Raw genomic sequence first — 18,366 nt, 5'->3', positions numbered from 1 at the left:
CTATACCTAAAAGCACAGAAGAGAAAAACTTAAAAGAGCAAGTTTTACGTTTTCAAAGTCATCGGTGTGGAAAATACTGTCGACGAAAGTACAAGAGTAAAGATAAATTCTACACAAAATGTCGATTTGGATTTCCACGACCTGTTCAAAAGGAAGAGTAAACAGTTTTATGTCAGCTGTGCGACATACCATTACAAGAAAATCTCCGAAAAATACTTACAACCTGAGAAGAAAAGAAAATTTATAAATGACTACAACCCAGTCATTTTATCCATGTGGAATGCTAACATGGATATTCAGTATGTAGCTGACAATTCTATTGCTGTTGCTCGGTATGTCACATCTTACATCACTAAATCTGAGAAAACGGAATTGAAAGAAATGTGGGAAGAAATTTCTCACGAGAAGACTGTCAGTAAAAAGCTATACAGTTTCAGCTTAAAGATGTTATCGCATCGAGAAATTGGATCATACGAATGCTCAGATAGATTATCATCTGCAAGTCTGTACTCCAAATCCAGAAGAATAATTTGGGTAAGCTTAGGCCTTGCAGGAATGCGAAATCGGGTACTGAAATCTGTTCGAGAAATTGAATATTTAGCAGAGAACGAACCAGAAAGTACAGACATTTTGAAAACAAACATGTTGGACACATATTACCCAAAGAGAAGTCATCATCTTGAGAACATGTGTCTCTATGAAGTGCTGCAGAACTACATTTTTACACGGAATACCACAGAAGACATCAACAATGGAAAATATAAAGTCATTGGTGAGGAAGGATGTTTGGTGAAACAAACAAAAGGAAGTTTGATTAATCACAGGAAGCTGAGTTGCGACACTACTGACAAAAAGGAATTTTACTACTTAGCACTTTTACAGCTGTTTAAACCATGGCGTTCAGAGGATGAATTACTTGGAGATTTTCACATCTATGAAGATTCCTTTAATGCATGTAAAGATAGCATAGAATGCAGTACTTTCACACATTATGTACAAATGCTAAATGAAGAAATTGAACAAGAAGCTACAATTGCAGCTGAAGGAGCTAGAGACAGTTCTCAAGACAGTCAAAGTTCTGGAACGCTCAGTCAAGATCCCCTAGGACAACCAATCGTAGAAAATGAAGCTGCAATAGCCATGACTGAAGTGGAAACACCTATGAATCAAGCTCAGGAGGATTTTATAGACTTACCAAATTTGGAACAACAACTGAATGATGAACAACAACAAATTTATGAAGAAGTCACAAAACAAATTGATCATGGATTACTACATGAAAAAAGAGTGCTCATGCACATCATTTAAACCAATCAGAATGTATATGAGTGGACAAGCTGGAACTGGAAAACGTTTCTTAATCAAAGTAATTAGAAGCTACCTACAGAAAAAAACTGATTCAACTTTGTCTTGTGTTATTACTGCTCCAACTGGGTTAGCAGCATATAACATAAAAGGAATTACCTTACATCGTTTGCTAATGTTACCAGTAGAGCATGAGAACAAAATAGAATACCACAAGCTAACAGGAGAAGCATGTTTTGAAGTTTCAAGAGTGTTGAAGAAAATGCAAGTTCTCATTATTGATGAGGTAAACATGGTATCAAACTTAATGATTGCCTTTGTGCATTTAAGAATGCAGCAAATTCTAAAGAGAGACTATGACGTGTTATTTGGAGGAAAACATGTTATAGTTTTTGGGGATCTACTGCAGCTCACTCCAGTTAAAGGACAACCAGTATTTAATACTGTTACACATGAAGACACGAAAAAGTCATTAGGAAGTATAGGTAATGTGAATATTTGGTCATACTTTGAGTACAAAGAACTCATTACCAATATGCGGCAAGCAAATGATGATGATTATGCAAGTATTCTCAAAGATATCAGAATTGGACTACTCACAGAACATGGAAGAAAAGCTTTACAGAGTCGATTGCTATGTAATTTGTTTCCAACAGAACAAATAGTTCCAGAGAAAATATACAAGAAAATTGCAGAAAAAATAACTGTAATCTGCTTAATGCCAACACTACATGAATGCTCTATATTCAATGAAGAACTTTGGAAATTGGAAAATGAAGAGATTATGAAAATGGAAGCAGTGGACAAAATACAGCATGAAGGAATAACTATTACATTGACAGGCAAATTGAAAAATAAATTGGATTCTCTAGAGAAAAACATTTCAAAAACAGCTGGTTTAGAAAAGAATCTTTATGTATCTATGAACTGTCGAGTAATTTTAAGACGTAATTTTCATGTAGAAAAAGGTTTAGTGAATGGAGCTATGGGTAAAGTTGTGGATTTTGTGAATTACCAGAAAAAAGATAGATGGAATTGAATTTTTAAAAATAAAATTTGATCAGATTGAAGAGGTTAAAGACATTAGTCGTTGTTCAGTTCGTTTTTTGCTTGTGAAAGACTTATATGTACGTAGGAAGCAGTTCCCGTTTTCTCTAGCATATGCTGTAACTATTCACAAATCTCAAGGATTAACTGTAGATAGTGCTTTTGTAAACATTGGATCTAGTGTGTTTAAAGAAGGTATGGCATATGTAGCTTTGTCACGAATGAAAACATTATCTGGTTTATTCATGATAGACTTTGATGACTCAAAAGTTAGTGTAGATGCAAATTGGGTAAAGGAGTATAATAGATTAAGAAGAAGCTATGCTCCTCATTTAGGTCTGTATCCTGTGTTTGAAAACGTGTTGTTTGTCGGAAAAGGAGAATTGAGAATATCTGTAATGAGGATGTACAGAAGAGAAAACAAAAGGAGAGTGATGTGATTGCAAGCAAAAAGAAAAAGGACAATGTTGAAGAGGTTGTTGGTTGTCATTTTGAAAATAGCTCTGGTGTCAACTGCTACGCTAATGTAGTGCTGAATGTTGTATTTTATCTTCAAAGTTTGCAAGAGCAGATAATACTAAATCATGAAAAAAGATGTTGTTCTCTACTGTTTCCTTTATGAGAAGTTGAGTAATGATAAACTAAAATAGAAAGTGCTTCTGATGTTAGAAATCTTTTAGATGTATGTTCTGGATGTACACAGTTTACACAAAATGTCCAGCAAGATGCACAGGAATTCTTAATGTATATGCTTATGGTACTGGAAGATGAAGGGGTAGAAATAGAAAATATGTTTGGTCTCTCTTATAAATGGGAAGATTGTTGTGAAAACTGTTTGAACACATGCAGCTCTAATGTTGATTCTGAAAGGTTCATATATTTAACATTACCAGAGAGTAAATCAGTGACTTTTAGTAAATTAGTTAAAGATGCATATCACAACATGGAATGTTCTCAATGTAAATCAGAAATGTTATCAACTTTATTTTTAAAGAAATATGGACAGTATATAATTTTAATGATGCAACGTTGTAGAGCTGATGGAACAAAATTGGACACATTAATAAAGAACTTTGTAGGAAATCAATTATCAATATCAGGAAAGACTTTTGTTGCAGTTGCAATAATTTTCCATGATGGACCTACTATAACTTCTGGTCATTACACAGTTTATCTAAAATGTGAAAAAGGCTGGACACTGTGTAATGATTCTCAATTGATTTTCAAGCAACGTTTGCCTGCAGAATTATCAAATTCCTACTTAATTTTTCTAAAACCAAAACTTTAGATACAAATTGCAGCATCTGAAGAAACCATTATTTTGATTTTATTGGATTACCCTTGGACATTTCACCCAAAAGAATTTAAAAATTACCATTTGGCCTCATGGAAAGGTAACTGTTTCTATTGTGGACTTCTTTGACAGATATTAATTTGCTGTATGTGCTTAAGCAACAAGATTTACAGACGTTATTTACTGTAAATAGTTATTGTTCTTAGAAGATATTTTTAATATATATATTACATTTCTATCAAGGTATTTTTTACTGAGGATAGATTCAGGGCTTTTTTAAACAATCTTTCTGATTGTTTATTTTTTTGCCCGCTGTTAAGTGATGAATGCAATTGATTTCACTATTTTCAGTGAAATTCAATATATTCTGAAAACAGCAAAAAAAGGGCAAAAAATTACTTTTTTAAATATGAAAATATGTGTACTGTATTCTAAAATGTATTGATAAATATTACAACTTTTTTCTTTTTTTTAGATCGAGAAAGAAAATTTAGGAAATTAAATCCATTTTTCTTGTAATTAAAAAAAACCATTTATTTCTAATTAAGATATTTTGTTGGTCAGGTAAGTTTAAAATATCTGTATTTGTCACCCCTTCACTTTCATGCTCCCTTTTCTTCACTTCTCCTCACTCTGCTTTTCTCATTCCCCTTCCCTCTCTCTTCTTCCTTTACTGCTCTTTTGTAACTCCCTCACTCCTTCTCTACTACTCCCCTAGGTTTACTGCCTCCATCACTATTTGTTCAACCATGTTTCTCTCCCTGTCTCCATATGTCTCAGTTATTCTAACTGCCTTACTCCTTCTCCTTGCTCTCTGTCTCTGTTTCTGTCTCTCTCCCTTTGTCTGTCTTACCCTTAATTTCCTTAACATCTCTGGGGCAGATTTACAAGCCCCCTGCGCCACCACTACGTCACTTTTCATGACGTACTGGTGGCACAGGGGCCTCCTCCATATTTACAAGGAGAGGAAAAGCCACCCTGCATGACTTTTCCACTCCTCGTAAATACAGCCACTTCACACGCAGCACTGTGCGTTGAAGGGGCGTTCAATGGGTGTTGTTGTGGGTGTTCCCACACGACATCCATAGAACTAGACACATCTCCAGATTTACGAGAAATCGTAACTCTGGAGATGCATGTGAATGCTACGCCACCCTAGAGGTGGCGTAGCGAGGCACAACGAGGAGAAAAGTTTTAATTTCTCCTCGTTTTTTCCTCTTTCAGTGCATGCTGCATGCTACAGCACGCATTGAAAGAGGAAAAAGCCACTTGTGATTGTTTTTGTGCAGGAAGGTGTCCCTTCCTGCAGAAGAACAATCTCCTCACCACGCAGGCATGCTTGCAGCATGGTGTAAGGGAGCCTGCGCCGGCGCATGGCTGCAGTTTGTGCGCCAGCGTAGGGGAAGCATAGAGATGCGACATATTCTTGTAAATATGTTGCATCTTTGTGCTTCGAAACTAACGCAGCACGGCGCTGCAAAATTACTTGCTGCACCGTGCTGCGTTAGTTTGTTATAAATCTGCCCCTCTGTTTCTACCACTCCTCCTCTCTCTATCACTCATTTTCCATCTATGTTAATTTTTTAACCTTCTCCGTCATTCTCCTTCCTTCACCTTCCCTAACTGTCACTATCCTTTACTCATAGTCACTCCTATTCTCCTACTTCACTTCCTCCTGTCTGTATCTCACACCCCTTCACCTTTTCGCATTCTTTCCTTCACTCTCCCTCACTCTCCTTTGATCATTGAAATCCTGACTCCCTTTCTCTCACTCCAGTTTCCTAAATCCCTCCATCCCCTCACTCCCCATCTCTCACTTTCTCTTACCCCCTTTTCTAATCCTCATACCCCTTATCTCACCATCACTCCACTTCTCTTACTTTCAATCCCTTTACCCTGCTGTACTTCATCCGCTTCATCTGTTACTCCCTATGAACCAATGAAAAGTGTTGTTTTGTAATCACATGACTTGCCGTGCGCGCACAGCGGAAAAAAATCATTAAAAAAATAGAATTAAAAATCAAATTTAAGAGTTTAGATGTTAGGTGGCTCTCTAAAGAGCCGTTGTGTTAATTGAGGAATAGAGGAACAAAAAAATGAAAAAAATTATGGGGTGCCGCATGTGTGCTGCTGTATCTTGCTCTCTATTAGGGGAATGCTGGTGTCACCATAAGAGAGAAGAGCATTGCACGCATTGCACCGTATATGCACCCTCTGGAACAGAGGGTGCACATCCAGAGGAACACAAGCAGGTGAAGCTGCCGCCACAGATGAAGTGCTCGGCTGAGCTGCCGATGATGTGCTCGGCTGAGCTGCTGCGGATGTGCTCGACTGAGCTGCTGGAGGGTTGTCTATAGCAGCTCGAGCATAAGCCACAGGATGTACTCCTTGAACGTGCCTGATCATAGTGAAAATACTAAAAGAGTATTTCTTTTTAGGATTTCCTCTTGATAAGACAGCACCACAAATAGTGCAGGTGACTTTTGGAGCATTCACTTTCTTCTGCCCCTCTGGAAAAGTAAAAAATTGCCATATGAAAGACTCTTTCTGTTTCCTCTGCCTCTGTGTCACAAGGGTCTCCTGCTCACTCCCAGAAGATGAATGCTGCTCTGCCATTCTCAAGTACTGGAGTACTGGAAAAGCTGTTCAGCTCCTTCTCCCAGGGAATCAGAAGAAATAATGAGGGGAGTGGGTGTGGTGTTGGAAGTTTCTGGAACTGAAACTACTATAAACCAATGAAAAGTGTTGTTTCTTAATCACATGACCTGAAACTACTATAAACCAATGAAAAGTGTTGTTTCTTAATCACATGACCTGAAACTACTATAAACCAATGAAAAGTGTTGTTTCTTAATCACATGACTTGCCGTGCGCGCACCGTACGCGCTCCGTGCGCACACGGTGCGCGCACGGATCACGCGCACATGCGCGTGCGCACAACGCGCTTACGTACGGAGCAGGTGCGGATGCGCGTACGGAGCACGCGCGCACGGAGCACAAACGACGTACGCATGCGCACACGGAGCACGTATACGTGCGCGCACGGTACGCGTACCATGTGCGCAAGGTGCGTGCACCGTCAAAAACCCTAAAAAAATTAAAAAGTGATGTCATCAGTGATGTCATTTGAGATGTCATCAGTGATGTCATGAGTGATGTCACTGACCATGTCATGAGTGATGTAATATGTGACGTCATCAGCAGTGGATTGCGGGCGCGCGAGTTATAGTTAGCTGAACTAACTATAACGGGGGAATTTCAATGGTTTTGTACGAGTGAAATGTCCAGCTAACTATAACATGTGTGAAACCTATGGTTTTTTCAGTGAATTTGCAAGGTTTTTTAAATGCTAATTCCTAACTGTAACGTGTGTGAAACCTATGGTTTTTTCAGTGAATATATATATATATATATTACACAGTGACAGTCACCATCGGGTAGTTATAGTTAGGATTGCTTTTTAATAGACAAGGCATTTTTTGGTTTGCTGATTATTTTGGCACCATTTGCTAAATCTTCATTAAACTTTCCAAAACAAAAATATTCACTTCAGCTCTTTCCTGAAAAGATGATGGGTGATCCATCCCCATCCCGAGAAAAAAGGTGGTCCCAAAAGCAAATTTCCCCTTGCATGTTCCACAGACTTCTTAAAGCAGCGGTACTGCAAAATCTGCTGAACGGGATTGCACCAAATTTGGCAGGAAGCTAGAGCTTGGTCCTCAGACTGTGCTTTTTGTGATTTGACGTAGACCTGAGTAGAGTTTGCGGAGTTCTACTCCACAGAACTCCACAATTGGCTGGAAAAACTCTGCCACGCTCTTCGGAGTTCTGACCAGCCGCAAAGTCTGGCAAGTCGCACTGCTCGCACTGATTTTAAGTGTCGGGAGTTTGTCCCATGCAGTGAAATCAGGATGCAAAGCACTTCACGTTGCACTGGAGGGTGCTGATGCTTTCTGCCGCTCAAGTAGACATTCCACTTGAGCGGTATTGTCCTCAACACAAATGGCAGATTTCTCAATGTGAGCGATCGCGACTTGCCGCAACCGCCCATGTTGAAAAATCTAACAGGGAGGAGGTCTAGAGCAGGATTTTTGCCAACTTACCACTGGCTAGCCGCGTAGTTTGCAAAATTCTGCAAACTATGCCGGCGGAGTGGAATTCTTTGCCCACCCCATATCGGGTGTAAATCCGTTCAGTAGTTTTTGAAATTTTGAGGTACAGAAATATTTGTATATCTGGACTGTTGGGTCCGAGGGGCACCAATTAAAAAATAGAGTGCTCTGATGGACCCAGAGAGCTTTTTTTTCCCTTGTGCCATCTAGCTCCAGCGGGAGTCAGACTGCTATGGGGAGTTGTCAACAACATGAGAAAAATGTTGCTGGCAGCAATTACAAGACTGGAGGACTTAATCCCCTGTCCTAAAGATTTTTAAAAAATTATATGAAGAAGGTTAGGGATATTCTCCCTTCCCTAGACCCTATGGGGTGACCCAGAGGGCCCTCTAGGGTCAAAATGTTAAAAACATCTACAAAATCCCCCCATCCTCCAGGGTCGTAACATAAATTAAAAGGGAAGGGGTCGGCATAGTCCCCCTCCCTGAGCCTTTAATGGCCCCACGGACCCCATCTCCTGGGTCCGGCTCATTTACTGTGTCCCGGGAAGCCAACCCATAGGACACAGTAGTTTTGCTGCCTGCAATATATGTGGTCAGGAAATCGTGTTTCCTCCCATCTGGCAGAAGCATTTCTAAATCTCTCACCAAATGGGAGCAAACACTAAGGGGGAGATTTACAAAAAACTTGTGCAGCTCAGCCCCCCCCCCCCCGAGGCTGTGCTACATTGCGCAACAGGGAGGGAGCAGGAGAGCGCCATATTTTTGAAAGATATGGCTCTCTCCTCCCCTTTCCCTTGCGCTGATTTCAGCTGCCGTGTGCCATGCACACACCTTAGTGCCGCAGCGCTAGGGTTTGTGCATGAGTGCAGCATAGGTTTTGTATAGGAAGGTTACCCTTCCTGTACAAAATACTATGCTAGGCACAATGCAAAGATTTTCACACTTTACATACGTGCTGCACAGTGCATCACACATGCAAAGTCAGAAAAGTAAGGAGAAATGAATTCATTTCTGCTTCCTTGCACCTAGTTGAAAAGGGTGCAGTTTTCTCACGCTAAACTCAATCTAATGTTTTTTAGTAAATTGGGTTTAGTGTGGGAAAACTTGGGTGGTTGCGTGGGAACACCCATGCACCACCCTTGGTACGCCCCCATGGCGCAAAGTAATGCGAAGCAACGCAATGCGTTGCTTCGCATTACTTTTATGTTATTTCCAGAGCTAAACAAGTTTAGGGCTGGAAAGTTAATTAGGAACAAAAGATTTTGCGCCATTTTGCGTCACTTTTATGATGCAAACTCGGCACAAAATCTTAGTAAATCTCCCGCTAAGGCTGCTCTCAGCCATCAAGAGATTTAAAAATGCTCCTGCCGACTGGGAGCAGACTTGGGTTCTGTTTCCCTGCCTGCACTGATAGGGGCAGGATGACAGAACCCATATTGCTCCCGCCCGGGGAGAGCAGCATAAATAGCTTCTCCCTATGGATGGGAGCTGTGCTGGCTCCTGTACCATGTGGGGAGCCGGTGGGGGCTGCGGGTCCCCTGTGGCTCCCCTACGTCCCCCAACATGTAGTATGTTGGTGCCCCGGGTGGGCATCAGGGCTCACATCTTTGGCCCTCAGGGACGTGGTCCTCAGGGCATAATGAGGATCAGAGAGGAGGGGCACTTATACATTAAGTGTATTTGGCCACAGTGGATTGGTCCACGGGGCCAAGAATGCTCAGGCAAGGGGGCTGTGCGGCCTCCCTCCTCTTTATAGCATCATGCGGCTATGGGGGGAGGGGTCCCCATGGCCTTACAAGGCTTGGGGAGGAGGGCTGCCCAGCCCCCTCCCCTTTTCAAGTGTATTTGACCCCATGGATGGGTCATCAGGCTGAAAATGCTCAGGGGTGCCGTGCGGTCTCCCTACCCTTTATAGTGAAATGCAGCCCTGGGGATAGGCTACCCGGGGCCTGGTAAGGCTGAGGGAGGGGGCAGCGCACCCCCTCCCCTTTTTATTGTATTTGGCCCCAGAGATGGAGTTCCCTGGGCCTATTAAGGCTCTGGGAAGGAAGCTGCATGCCCGCTCTCCTTAGAATTTGGCCCCGGGGAAAGGGTCCTAGTCACCCTCGCCTTTTATGTTGAATTCCCCATGGAATAGGGTTTTTTGGAACTATTAAGACTTGGGAAGTTGGGCTGCATACCCCCTCCCCTTAATATATATGTTTTGTCCCCGTGCGATTAAGACCCGCCATATGCCACATTATTAAAAGCTTGCGCTCACATTGTGGGGTTGGCTGCCTCCAGGTGGGTTGGCCACAGGGCCTGGTCACAGGGTGGGTTTGACTGCCTACAGGAGTTGGCTTTATATCTGGTAATAAAATATTACTTTGCGTTAAAAAAAACCTAGATATTCAATCAAAAAACGAAGGTTAAAGTAACGTTATTGTTAGGTGAAATGTTCAGTAATGACTATAACTCACATCCTCGCCATGCACTACAACATTTGCAATTACATTATTGATTAGAAAACTCTGCATGGCTGGGGCATACATTTGAGTTACCTTAGAGCATGAGTTATAGTTACTTGATATAACCATAACTGGTGAATTTCAGCTTTTTTGAGTTCAAAATGTTACGTTGTTACTGATCATTTCAACTAACTATAGTGTGTGTATATATAGGTTGGGCCTCTGGACAATTGCCCTTTTGCCCATGCCTCAAAAAGTCTGTGAAATAATTCCTTTATATGGAAAACCAAGAATGCATTTTTTGTGCATTCATAACTCCTTTTGCTTTGATGATACTCATATTCTTCAAATGATGCCCCATTGTGAGCCATCTAGACCTTCTCCAGTTCTATACACACTTGCGTTGGGCCATACACAAGTAGCTGAACACCTTGAACTATGCATCACCAGTCAACATCTGATTATGTGTGAACCAAAAGAAATATAGCTAGACATCTGCAGTTTTCCGTGACCTGGTTAGCTTTGCAATCTGTGTTTTGATTTCAGACATTTTAAATCCATACAGCACTGGGTTCAATAGAGGCGCAACCACCAGAAATTGGATTGACATCAGGATCCGCACTGCTTGAGGCATGCCAACTAACTCATACCGGTGGAGAAATATTTCAAAGAGAATATCCACAATAAAGTTCACCATGGACACCAAATGTGGCGTGCATGTCTGCAGAGCTTTGGCCCGGGTTTCTCTTGAGGCATGAACACAAGCAATCAATATTCTAACATAGGAATAAAGGATTAGAAGAGGCACCATTCCAATGATCGCTGCTGTGATGAAGAGACCAAATATGTTGTTGACAGATGTGTCTGTACATGACAGCCTCACAACAGACCAGTTGTCACAGTAGATTTTTTTGATGGTCATGCCACACAACGGAAGCCTGACTGTTAGTATAAAATGTATGGAGAAAAGGCCAATAACATTAAACCAGGCGGCAGCAATGAGTTTGCAGACTGTGGAATGTGTCATAATGCTGTGATATCTCAAGGGGTTACAGATACACACAAAGCGGTCAAGGGCCATCACTCCTAGTATGGTGAGCTCGCACCCCATGTACGTATGAATGCAGAAGACTTGGGTCAAGCAGCCAATGTAGGAAATGGTTTGTCGGTCAGAGAGGAGGTCAACAATGAGCTTTGGGAAAAAGCCGGTGCTGCCGTACACTCCATTGACAGCCAGTGCACAGATGAAGATGTACATGGGCTTGTGAAGGCTTTTGTGGGTGACGATGACAGCGATGAGCAAACCATTAGCAATGAGGATCATCATGTAGCCAATCAGGGCACAGATAATGTAGAAATACTTCACATTGGTCAGTTCTCCGTATGCAGTGATTATAAATGCAGAAATATATGTAGAATTTTCCATTCTAAAATGCAATGATTAACTTAATTTTCACATCCTACAGGAAGAGATAATGAAAAGAGCATGTCATTTTACATTACAGGCCTGTTTTATTACATTTTAAGTCACTGCAATGCCTAAACCCATAGCATATACCTGTGTGCATGGTTAACCATGGTGTCACAGACTCATTGAGCCTCAAACAATATCTTGAATACTAATTTTTCAACCCCTACATAAACCATACTTCTTCAAGCACTAAAAGGTTGGATTAGAATATCACTCCAATGAGCCAACATTTAGAACTGGGTGAATTAGGTAAGATACTACCACTGAAAAACTGGCAAAGATGATCAAAGAAAAGAATAATATCACTGTTTACTCAGTATCACAATGAATTTGTTATTATTCTATACACATGACACTATCACATGGGCCATGATGTGGACTTAATGCAGCTATGCAAGGGTTTTAAATGCTGATGGGTAAAAATTACCCACCCAGGTGAAAACGACCTCTCTCACTTCTCATAATAAATACTTATAATAGCAAAAATACAATTATTCAAATCAACCTTGGTTAACTGATGACTTCACTCAAATGCGCCTGTCCCCAGCTCAAACACATTCCTATCCTTGGAATCTCATATATCTGGTTTATGTGGAAACACACTACTGATATACTATACCTCTTGCTGGCTTTCTTTAACATATGAACTAAAAACAAGGACATGGAAGAGGTGGCAAGGCAGCCTTTCCCCAACATATCATATGTCAATACATATCAAGGAAACAGAGGTTTCATCCCAAGGCTCCTCCTAATATCCATTAATCCAGCCTGGTATCTTTGATTACCTGTAATTTTCTGCCACTCCCCGAAAAGAGAACCTTGCTACAATCCATGAAGGTCTCCTCAAGCTCATCAATCTCACGTAACATACTCATCAAGCATCCTGTGCAGAGTGGAATATCTGGGTCGATTACCCCACCTGTGCATATACACACATAACAATTGATTACATGGATCGCTTTGACCTCACTGACAAGCCTACCCACCCTAATGATCACAGCTTCAATCTGCTACTCCAATCTGGTGCTTGGTAGGTTTGATACAAGACCTACTAAACACCGACTATCTCCTAATCAGACCAGGCCAAGGCCAACTTCCACATAAAGCAACAGCTTTCAATTCAGCCTAAGTAGGCACCTATAGAGTTATCCACCCTTCTGTACAGAAAATTGAAAATATCTACACTATCTTGCTCTTACAAACACTTTCAGTAATTTAAGATCCTTGTCAAATCCCATTGAATAGTAAACCCATCTGAAAATAAAATCATAATTACCTTCAACCAACTGGCCTCACTAAATGGTCAGTGAAATCACACCACCAGTAATAAAGAAAGCTAATAATATAATAATGATCTTTGCCTAGGGGGACCATGGTTACTATCCCAGTAACCAGCTAATCACAACTCAAGCAGGATACACTACTGTAGGTACAAGACTTCTTGCAGCAAGGCATAAAAGGTACATGTCAATGCTCTGTTATAAGCTTGCGTACAGTGCTGGAGCGGACCATGGAGTACTCACCAGGGGTCTGGGTGTGGCAGATGCAGTCTCGCGATTGCACTCTGCTTGAGGGCCAGGTTTCAGGCTTGCATACAGGCTGGCATTCTCTGTCTGGCTGTGGATGTGCAGTCAGGAAGTGCTGCTCGTGTGCGTTCTGGTTCCTTGCTAGTTGGAGGACTGGGGGGCAGAGTTGTAGTACTTAACTTTTCTTTTTCCCTGTCTCTAGTTGAAAACAAAGATCCTGCATGGGTATTCCTTTATAGGGAATTACTCAATCAAAGATGACAGTTTCACTTCCCTCTCACCGTTTACTTCCTGTTTCTATACACTATATAAGCCATTCAGGTCATTGGATGGATGTGTTGTAAACACGCCCAGGGGTGATTCTTTTTTAATAGGTTCTTTGCTCCTTGATAGTTTTTCTTCATGCCAGTTCCTATTTTTCTATGGAATTGTTTCTTTGTGTGTCATTCACTACTTAAGCCTGCTCCAAGTCTGTTGGTTCTGCCTACTGGGTCCCTGTCTGCAACTACTTTGCATATTGGTTCCCTCCAAAGATTCCCTCAGAATAGCTGGTGCTCGAAAACCCCAGTTTTATCTGGTGAAGTGAATAATTAGATGTCTTTGGGCTGAAATGATCTCAACCTATTCTCAAATTTTAAATGGGTAAGATGCCAGCTCTGCTTGCGTGGAACCAGGCATCAACTGCGAGTGCCTAGTGGGCCACTTTTGGTAAGCAGAACTGGCACTGCAGTATGAACCGAAGCCGGGTTAAGGTGCCTGAAACCGACGCTCATCTGACCCCAGAAAAGGTGTTGGGTGATATAGACAGCAGGACGTTGTTCATGGAAGTTGGAACCTGCTAAGGAGTGTGTAACAACTCAACTGCTGAATCAACTAGCCATGAAAATGGATGGCACTGGAGCATTGGGCACATACTCAGCCATTGCCGGCACTAAGAGCAGTGGGGGCTAAGCCGTGACAAGTAGGAGGGCTGCTGCAGTGTGCTTGGAAGCCCGGGGAGAGGTGCCACAAGTGCAGATCTTGGTGGTAGTTGCAAATATTCAAACAAGAACATTGACGGTGGAAGTGGAGAAGGATTCCATGTTAACAGCAGTTGAACATGGGTCTGTTGGTCCTAAGAGATGAATGAACACTGTTCAGAAGGGGCAGGCGATGGGCTAAGTTGCCCTTAGCCAATCAAAAGGGAGTCGTATTAGGATCCCCGGAGGCAGAGTGAGACAGGCACCTTTGCGGTGTCCAGTACAGTAACGCAAACTATCCTGGAGAAGCTGGTGGGAGCCCCGTGGACGAGTTCGCTTTTCTTTGTGAAGGACAAAATGCTCTGGAATGGGTTCACCCCAAGAGAGGGGCCCCAGCCCTGAAAATCATTGTGGGTCCGGCCGCGTCCGGTGAGCTCTTGCTAGCCCTTGAAAGTATGGGGGAGATGTTGTCAATTTTGCACTGGGACGTACCTGTATCCACAGCAGGCTTCTGGCATGTTGGAACAATGCTGGTAAGGGAAGTCAGCAAGTCAGACCAGTATCATTGGACCAAGGATTGACTCTAAGTGCTGAGTTGGTCCGGCTGAATTGTGAAGGAATGGTTGGACACGCATCGCTGTTGGATGAGGCATTGCCCTCTGGTGGGGTAGAGACTTTGAATGCAAGCCTGACCCTTCCTGTGAATCACTGCAGCTACAGTGGTCACCTCTCCCCGTGCTCCTCCATGGGGCACGGGGCTGGGATTCTGCCTCAGCTGGTGCCGAGCAGCTGACTGAGAACTGGTGTGGACCAGGGGAATCTGACTGTTTAATTCTAACAAAGCATCACAAAGGCCCAAGGTGGGTGTTGACACAATGTGGTTTCTGCCCAGTGTTCTGAATGTCAAAGTGAAGAAATTCAGTGATGCGCGGGTAAACGGCAAGAGTAACTATGACTCTCTTAACCTCTTCTCAGTAATTGTGGCCTTTACCTCCGCGTGGTCCTACTGGTAACTATCTCTATACCACTATACACTTTGAGGAGAAGTCTAGAGGGATAGGCCAAACACAAACAAGGTTCTATCATGGCCGTCAGCATGATAGTGACAAATGATGAAGCTAACGACCCCAATTCCAGATTGGTATTGAAAACTCCACTAAGATAGAGAAAGGAGGTCCTGCCTTTTCCACAAGTCATTACCTCGTCATTAATTAAATCACACTGTGTCACCCTGTTCACGCTCAGTACTAACAGAAGATGAGGAAAATGTAGACCTCAATGAAAGTATTGAATTTGTAGCCTCATAAGCCAAGAGTGAAACTATTACATCTAGACTATAGGCCAATGAAATATACAACTGTGATTTATGTGAAGACCTAATGGGAACTTTCAAAGAACTTAGAAAGCATGTCTCCAATAAACATAAAGGATTATAGCTAAAACCATATTGCTCAAAATGTGACAAGGAAGCCGAATTCCACTACATTGCATGCCATAATGCAAAATGCAAAGGTAGAAAAAAGAAAAGAGAGCTACAGATCCTCTGTAGCTTCGGTGACCTCAGATTCAAAACAAAAATTGGAATGTCCCAATGTGCCAGGCATGCACCTCCAAAAGCACAAACTGATGCTAGACTCACAGCTCTAGCAAGCAGCAAACAATCTAAACAATGGTCAAAAGAAGAACTACTGCTGCTAGTTGAATTGGAAAAAGTGTATGAAAACAAAAGAAATATAATTGCGCTTATGGTTCCGCATTTTGAAAATAAAAACAAGAAACAAAGTGCAGAAAAAAGAAGAGATGGGCGAGAAAGAAACAAAAAGCTGGCAAAGGATGTTCAGCAAGCATCCAACAACACTGAAAGAGACTCCAATGATGAACCTGAAATATCAGTGGAAATAATAAAAGAAAGGCCTAAAGACTTTAGCAACAGAAAGAGTGTGCCAAAAATAACTAGCTTTGATCATCTAAATAACAGAATAGCCGAAGTTAAAAAGTATTCTAAAAATCCACAACATTTACGAAGCTGCTATGGACCTGATGGAAGAAATTGTGATTTGCATCTCAGAAAAGACCAATGATATATGTCATGCACTTTTTGCTTTTTTGCACATTTTATGCTGCACAAAGAAAGCTGTTCCTTCATCTAATATTATGAGTACTAGAAATCAGATCTCATGTTGTGGCCTTCGCTTATTTTCACTGTTTGGGAAATTAAACTGCTATTTATGCTCTTTTAAATTACATCTTACGTGCTGTAAAGGTATGATCTAATTATTGAATATTTTTAACAAATCTCTCTTTTATTTGATGGTGTATTATACTTTATTTGTTTTTGAGGTGACTATTATGGCTCAGAAGAGCCGAATAAAGTATCTTGATGATGATGAAGTTGTAAGCCAGTCAATCGCAATGAACATCCAAATGAAACTGGTAATAATCCCATAAGTACTGCTCAAGAGGAGCATTAGAGGGTCCCAGTCCTAAATAATATACCGAAAAAAGATAAGAAAAATGAAAGGCTCAATAGAACACTTAAGAAAAGATATGCAAAAGCAAAGGGCAGCTCTAAGGAATACCGGGCAATGTTCAAGTAAGGCAAGAAGGAAATTGCCAGAATATTCACTGATTGTGCAGAAGATGCCACTTCCCAAATCGGTGCCGATTATATATCTTTCAATACTACAAAGATACTATTGAAAAAGAGAATAAGACAAACCTGTAATTCATCCCTATTGACAGAATACCGGAAGAATGGGATTTTAAAAGGCTATCTAAAGAAATTATACTTCTTGAAATAACTGAAGCATTCGAAGACTCTAACTTGAATTAAGCAGTGGGGCATGACAATATTGGCTTAAATGACCTCTACAATGTCCATACAAAACAACCAAGCCTGCAGCCCAAAATATTATCAACTTGGTTAATTATAAGAAGAGTCCCAGAATATATAAAGATGAACTGTTCAATCATAATTCAAAAATTACCAATCAATGAGCTGAACAAAACAAGCAATTGGCGGTCATTACAATTGGTACAGCATTCATAAGGCTATTTACAAAAATCCTGACCAAAAGACTTACTTCGTTCTTTAATATCACAATAACACAAATAAACATGGTGAAACGAGGCAGTGTTGCTGGATTCCTCATTTGATTTCAATTTCTGTGTTAGAAGCCAGTTTTATGCTTATGGTGACGTTAGGGTTGTTGTGTAGTAATTTACACTATGGATATTAATATCAATAAGTCTTTAGTAAACACAGCTTCCATAGAACTTATTGAATGCCTGCTTGATGACCAGTCTTGCAACAACTAGGGCATTTCTATTAAAAGAAGTCAAGTCCTTGATACGTGCTAATGATGAACATAGGTAAACAAATCCTGAATGTAATAAATCTTTGCTGGTCTTGCCCTACCAATATCTGGCAACTTTATTTAAACCCATAGTAATTATTACTGAAAATTAGTTGGTGTAAGTATATATTAAGGTAAAGGAAAATAAAATCTACTGAGGTTAGGAATCTTTAGTTATTGGACATCTTGATTATATACTTTGTGCAGTCAAAATAGAAGGCATATCAGATTGTCTGGAAAATATTTCATCCCATCAATAGGGTCAATTTATCATTTTAGTAATTTCATCAAAATTAATATTTTGTGCTTTTCCTACCTTCTTTCTAATATTATCTTCAAATATACCTAGTTACTGTGCATCCTTTGATCTCCTATGCCCTTTTGATAACTCTAACTATTTCACAGGTGTTAATTTAGTCGTAATATGTTTAATCATTTCTCCTGTTGCTTCTAATTTCCTCATGTATTCTTTTTTGGCACATACAAGGTTACTTCTAATATCTGTAACATAGGCTTAACATGTCAGAAACTGCTACCATGTCTGATTTACACTCCAACTTCCTCATTATATTTAAAGAGAAAACTTGCCAGGTGGGATTTTCAAGTAGTCTTTACAGTTTACATCAATTAAGAGAGATCTATTCCATTCAATGGCTTTGTAAAAATGTGCTCCAGTAGCCAGCCAACGTTGCCACTAGGCCTACTGGGCCAGCCAAACTAGCTGTGACATCCTGGGTCATAGTAAGCCACTGAAATACATGACAAAGTAAGAAAGAGACAGAGGTGGCAGAAGAAAGACAAAAGAAAGAGATAGATGGAAGAAAGTGAGCAAAGAAAGTGAAAAGTA

General features: G+C 41.0%; 1 protein-coding gene and 1 long non-coding RNA gene across 2 annotated transcripts in view; one reads left to right on the top strand and one right to left on the bottom strand.

The window, feature by feature from the left end:
* LOC146806048 (uncharacterized) overlaps positions 1 to 18,366 on the top strand; it is a 448,584-nt gene that overhangs the window by 339,880 nt on the left and 90,338 nt on the right. The window lies entirely within an intron of this gene.
* On the bottom strand, positions 10,695 to 11,633 carry LOC146806051 (olfactory receptor 52D1-like). The gene has a single exon (XM_085620580.1). It carries the CDS (start codon positions 11,631 to 11,633, stop codon positions 10,695 to 10,697), a length of 939 nt encoding a protein of 312 aa, XP_085476706.1.

This window comes from Triturus cristatus, chromosome 8 (genome assembly GCF_964204655.1).
Source record: "Triturus cristatus chromosome 8, aTriCri1.1, whole genome shotgun sequence".
Lineage (NCBI taxonomy): Eukaryota > Metazoa > Chordata > Amphibia > Caudata > Salamandridae > Triturus > Triturus cristatus.
Note: the sequence above shows the minus strand (reverse complement) of the source record. Positions and strands in the feature narration are given on the sequence as shown.

Bases quoted from the DNA above. Each gene is read 5' to 3' on its own strand.
- LOC146806051 (XM_085620580.1), bottom strand. From the start codon at position 11,633: ATGGAAAATTCTACATATATTTCTGCATTTATAATCACTGCATACGGA.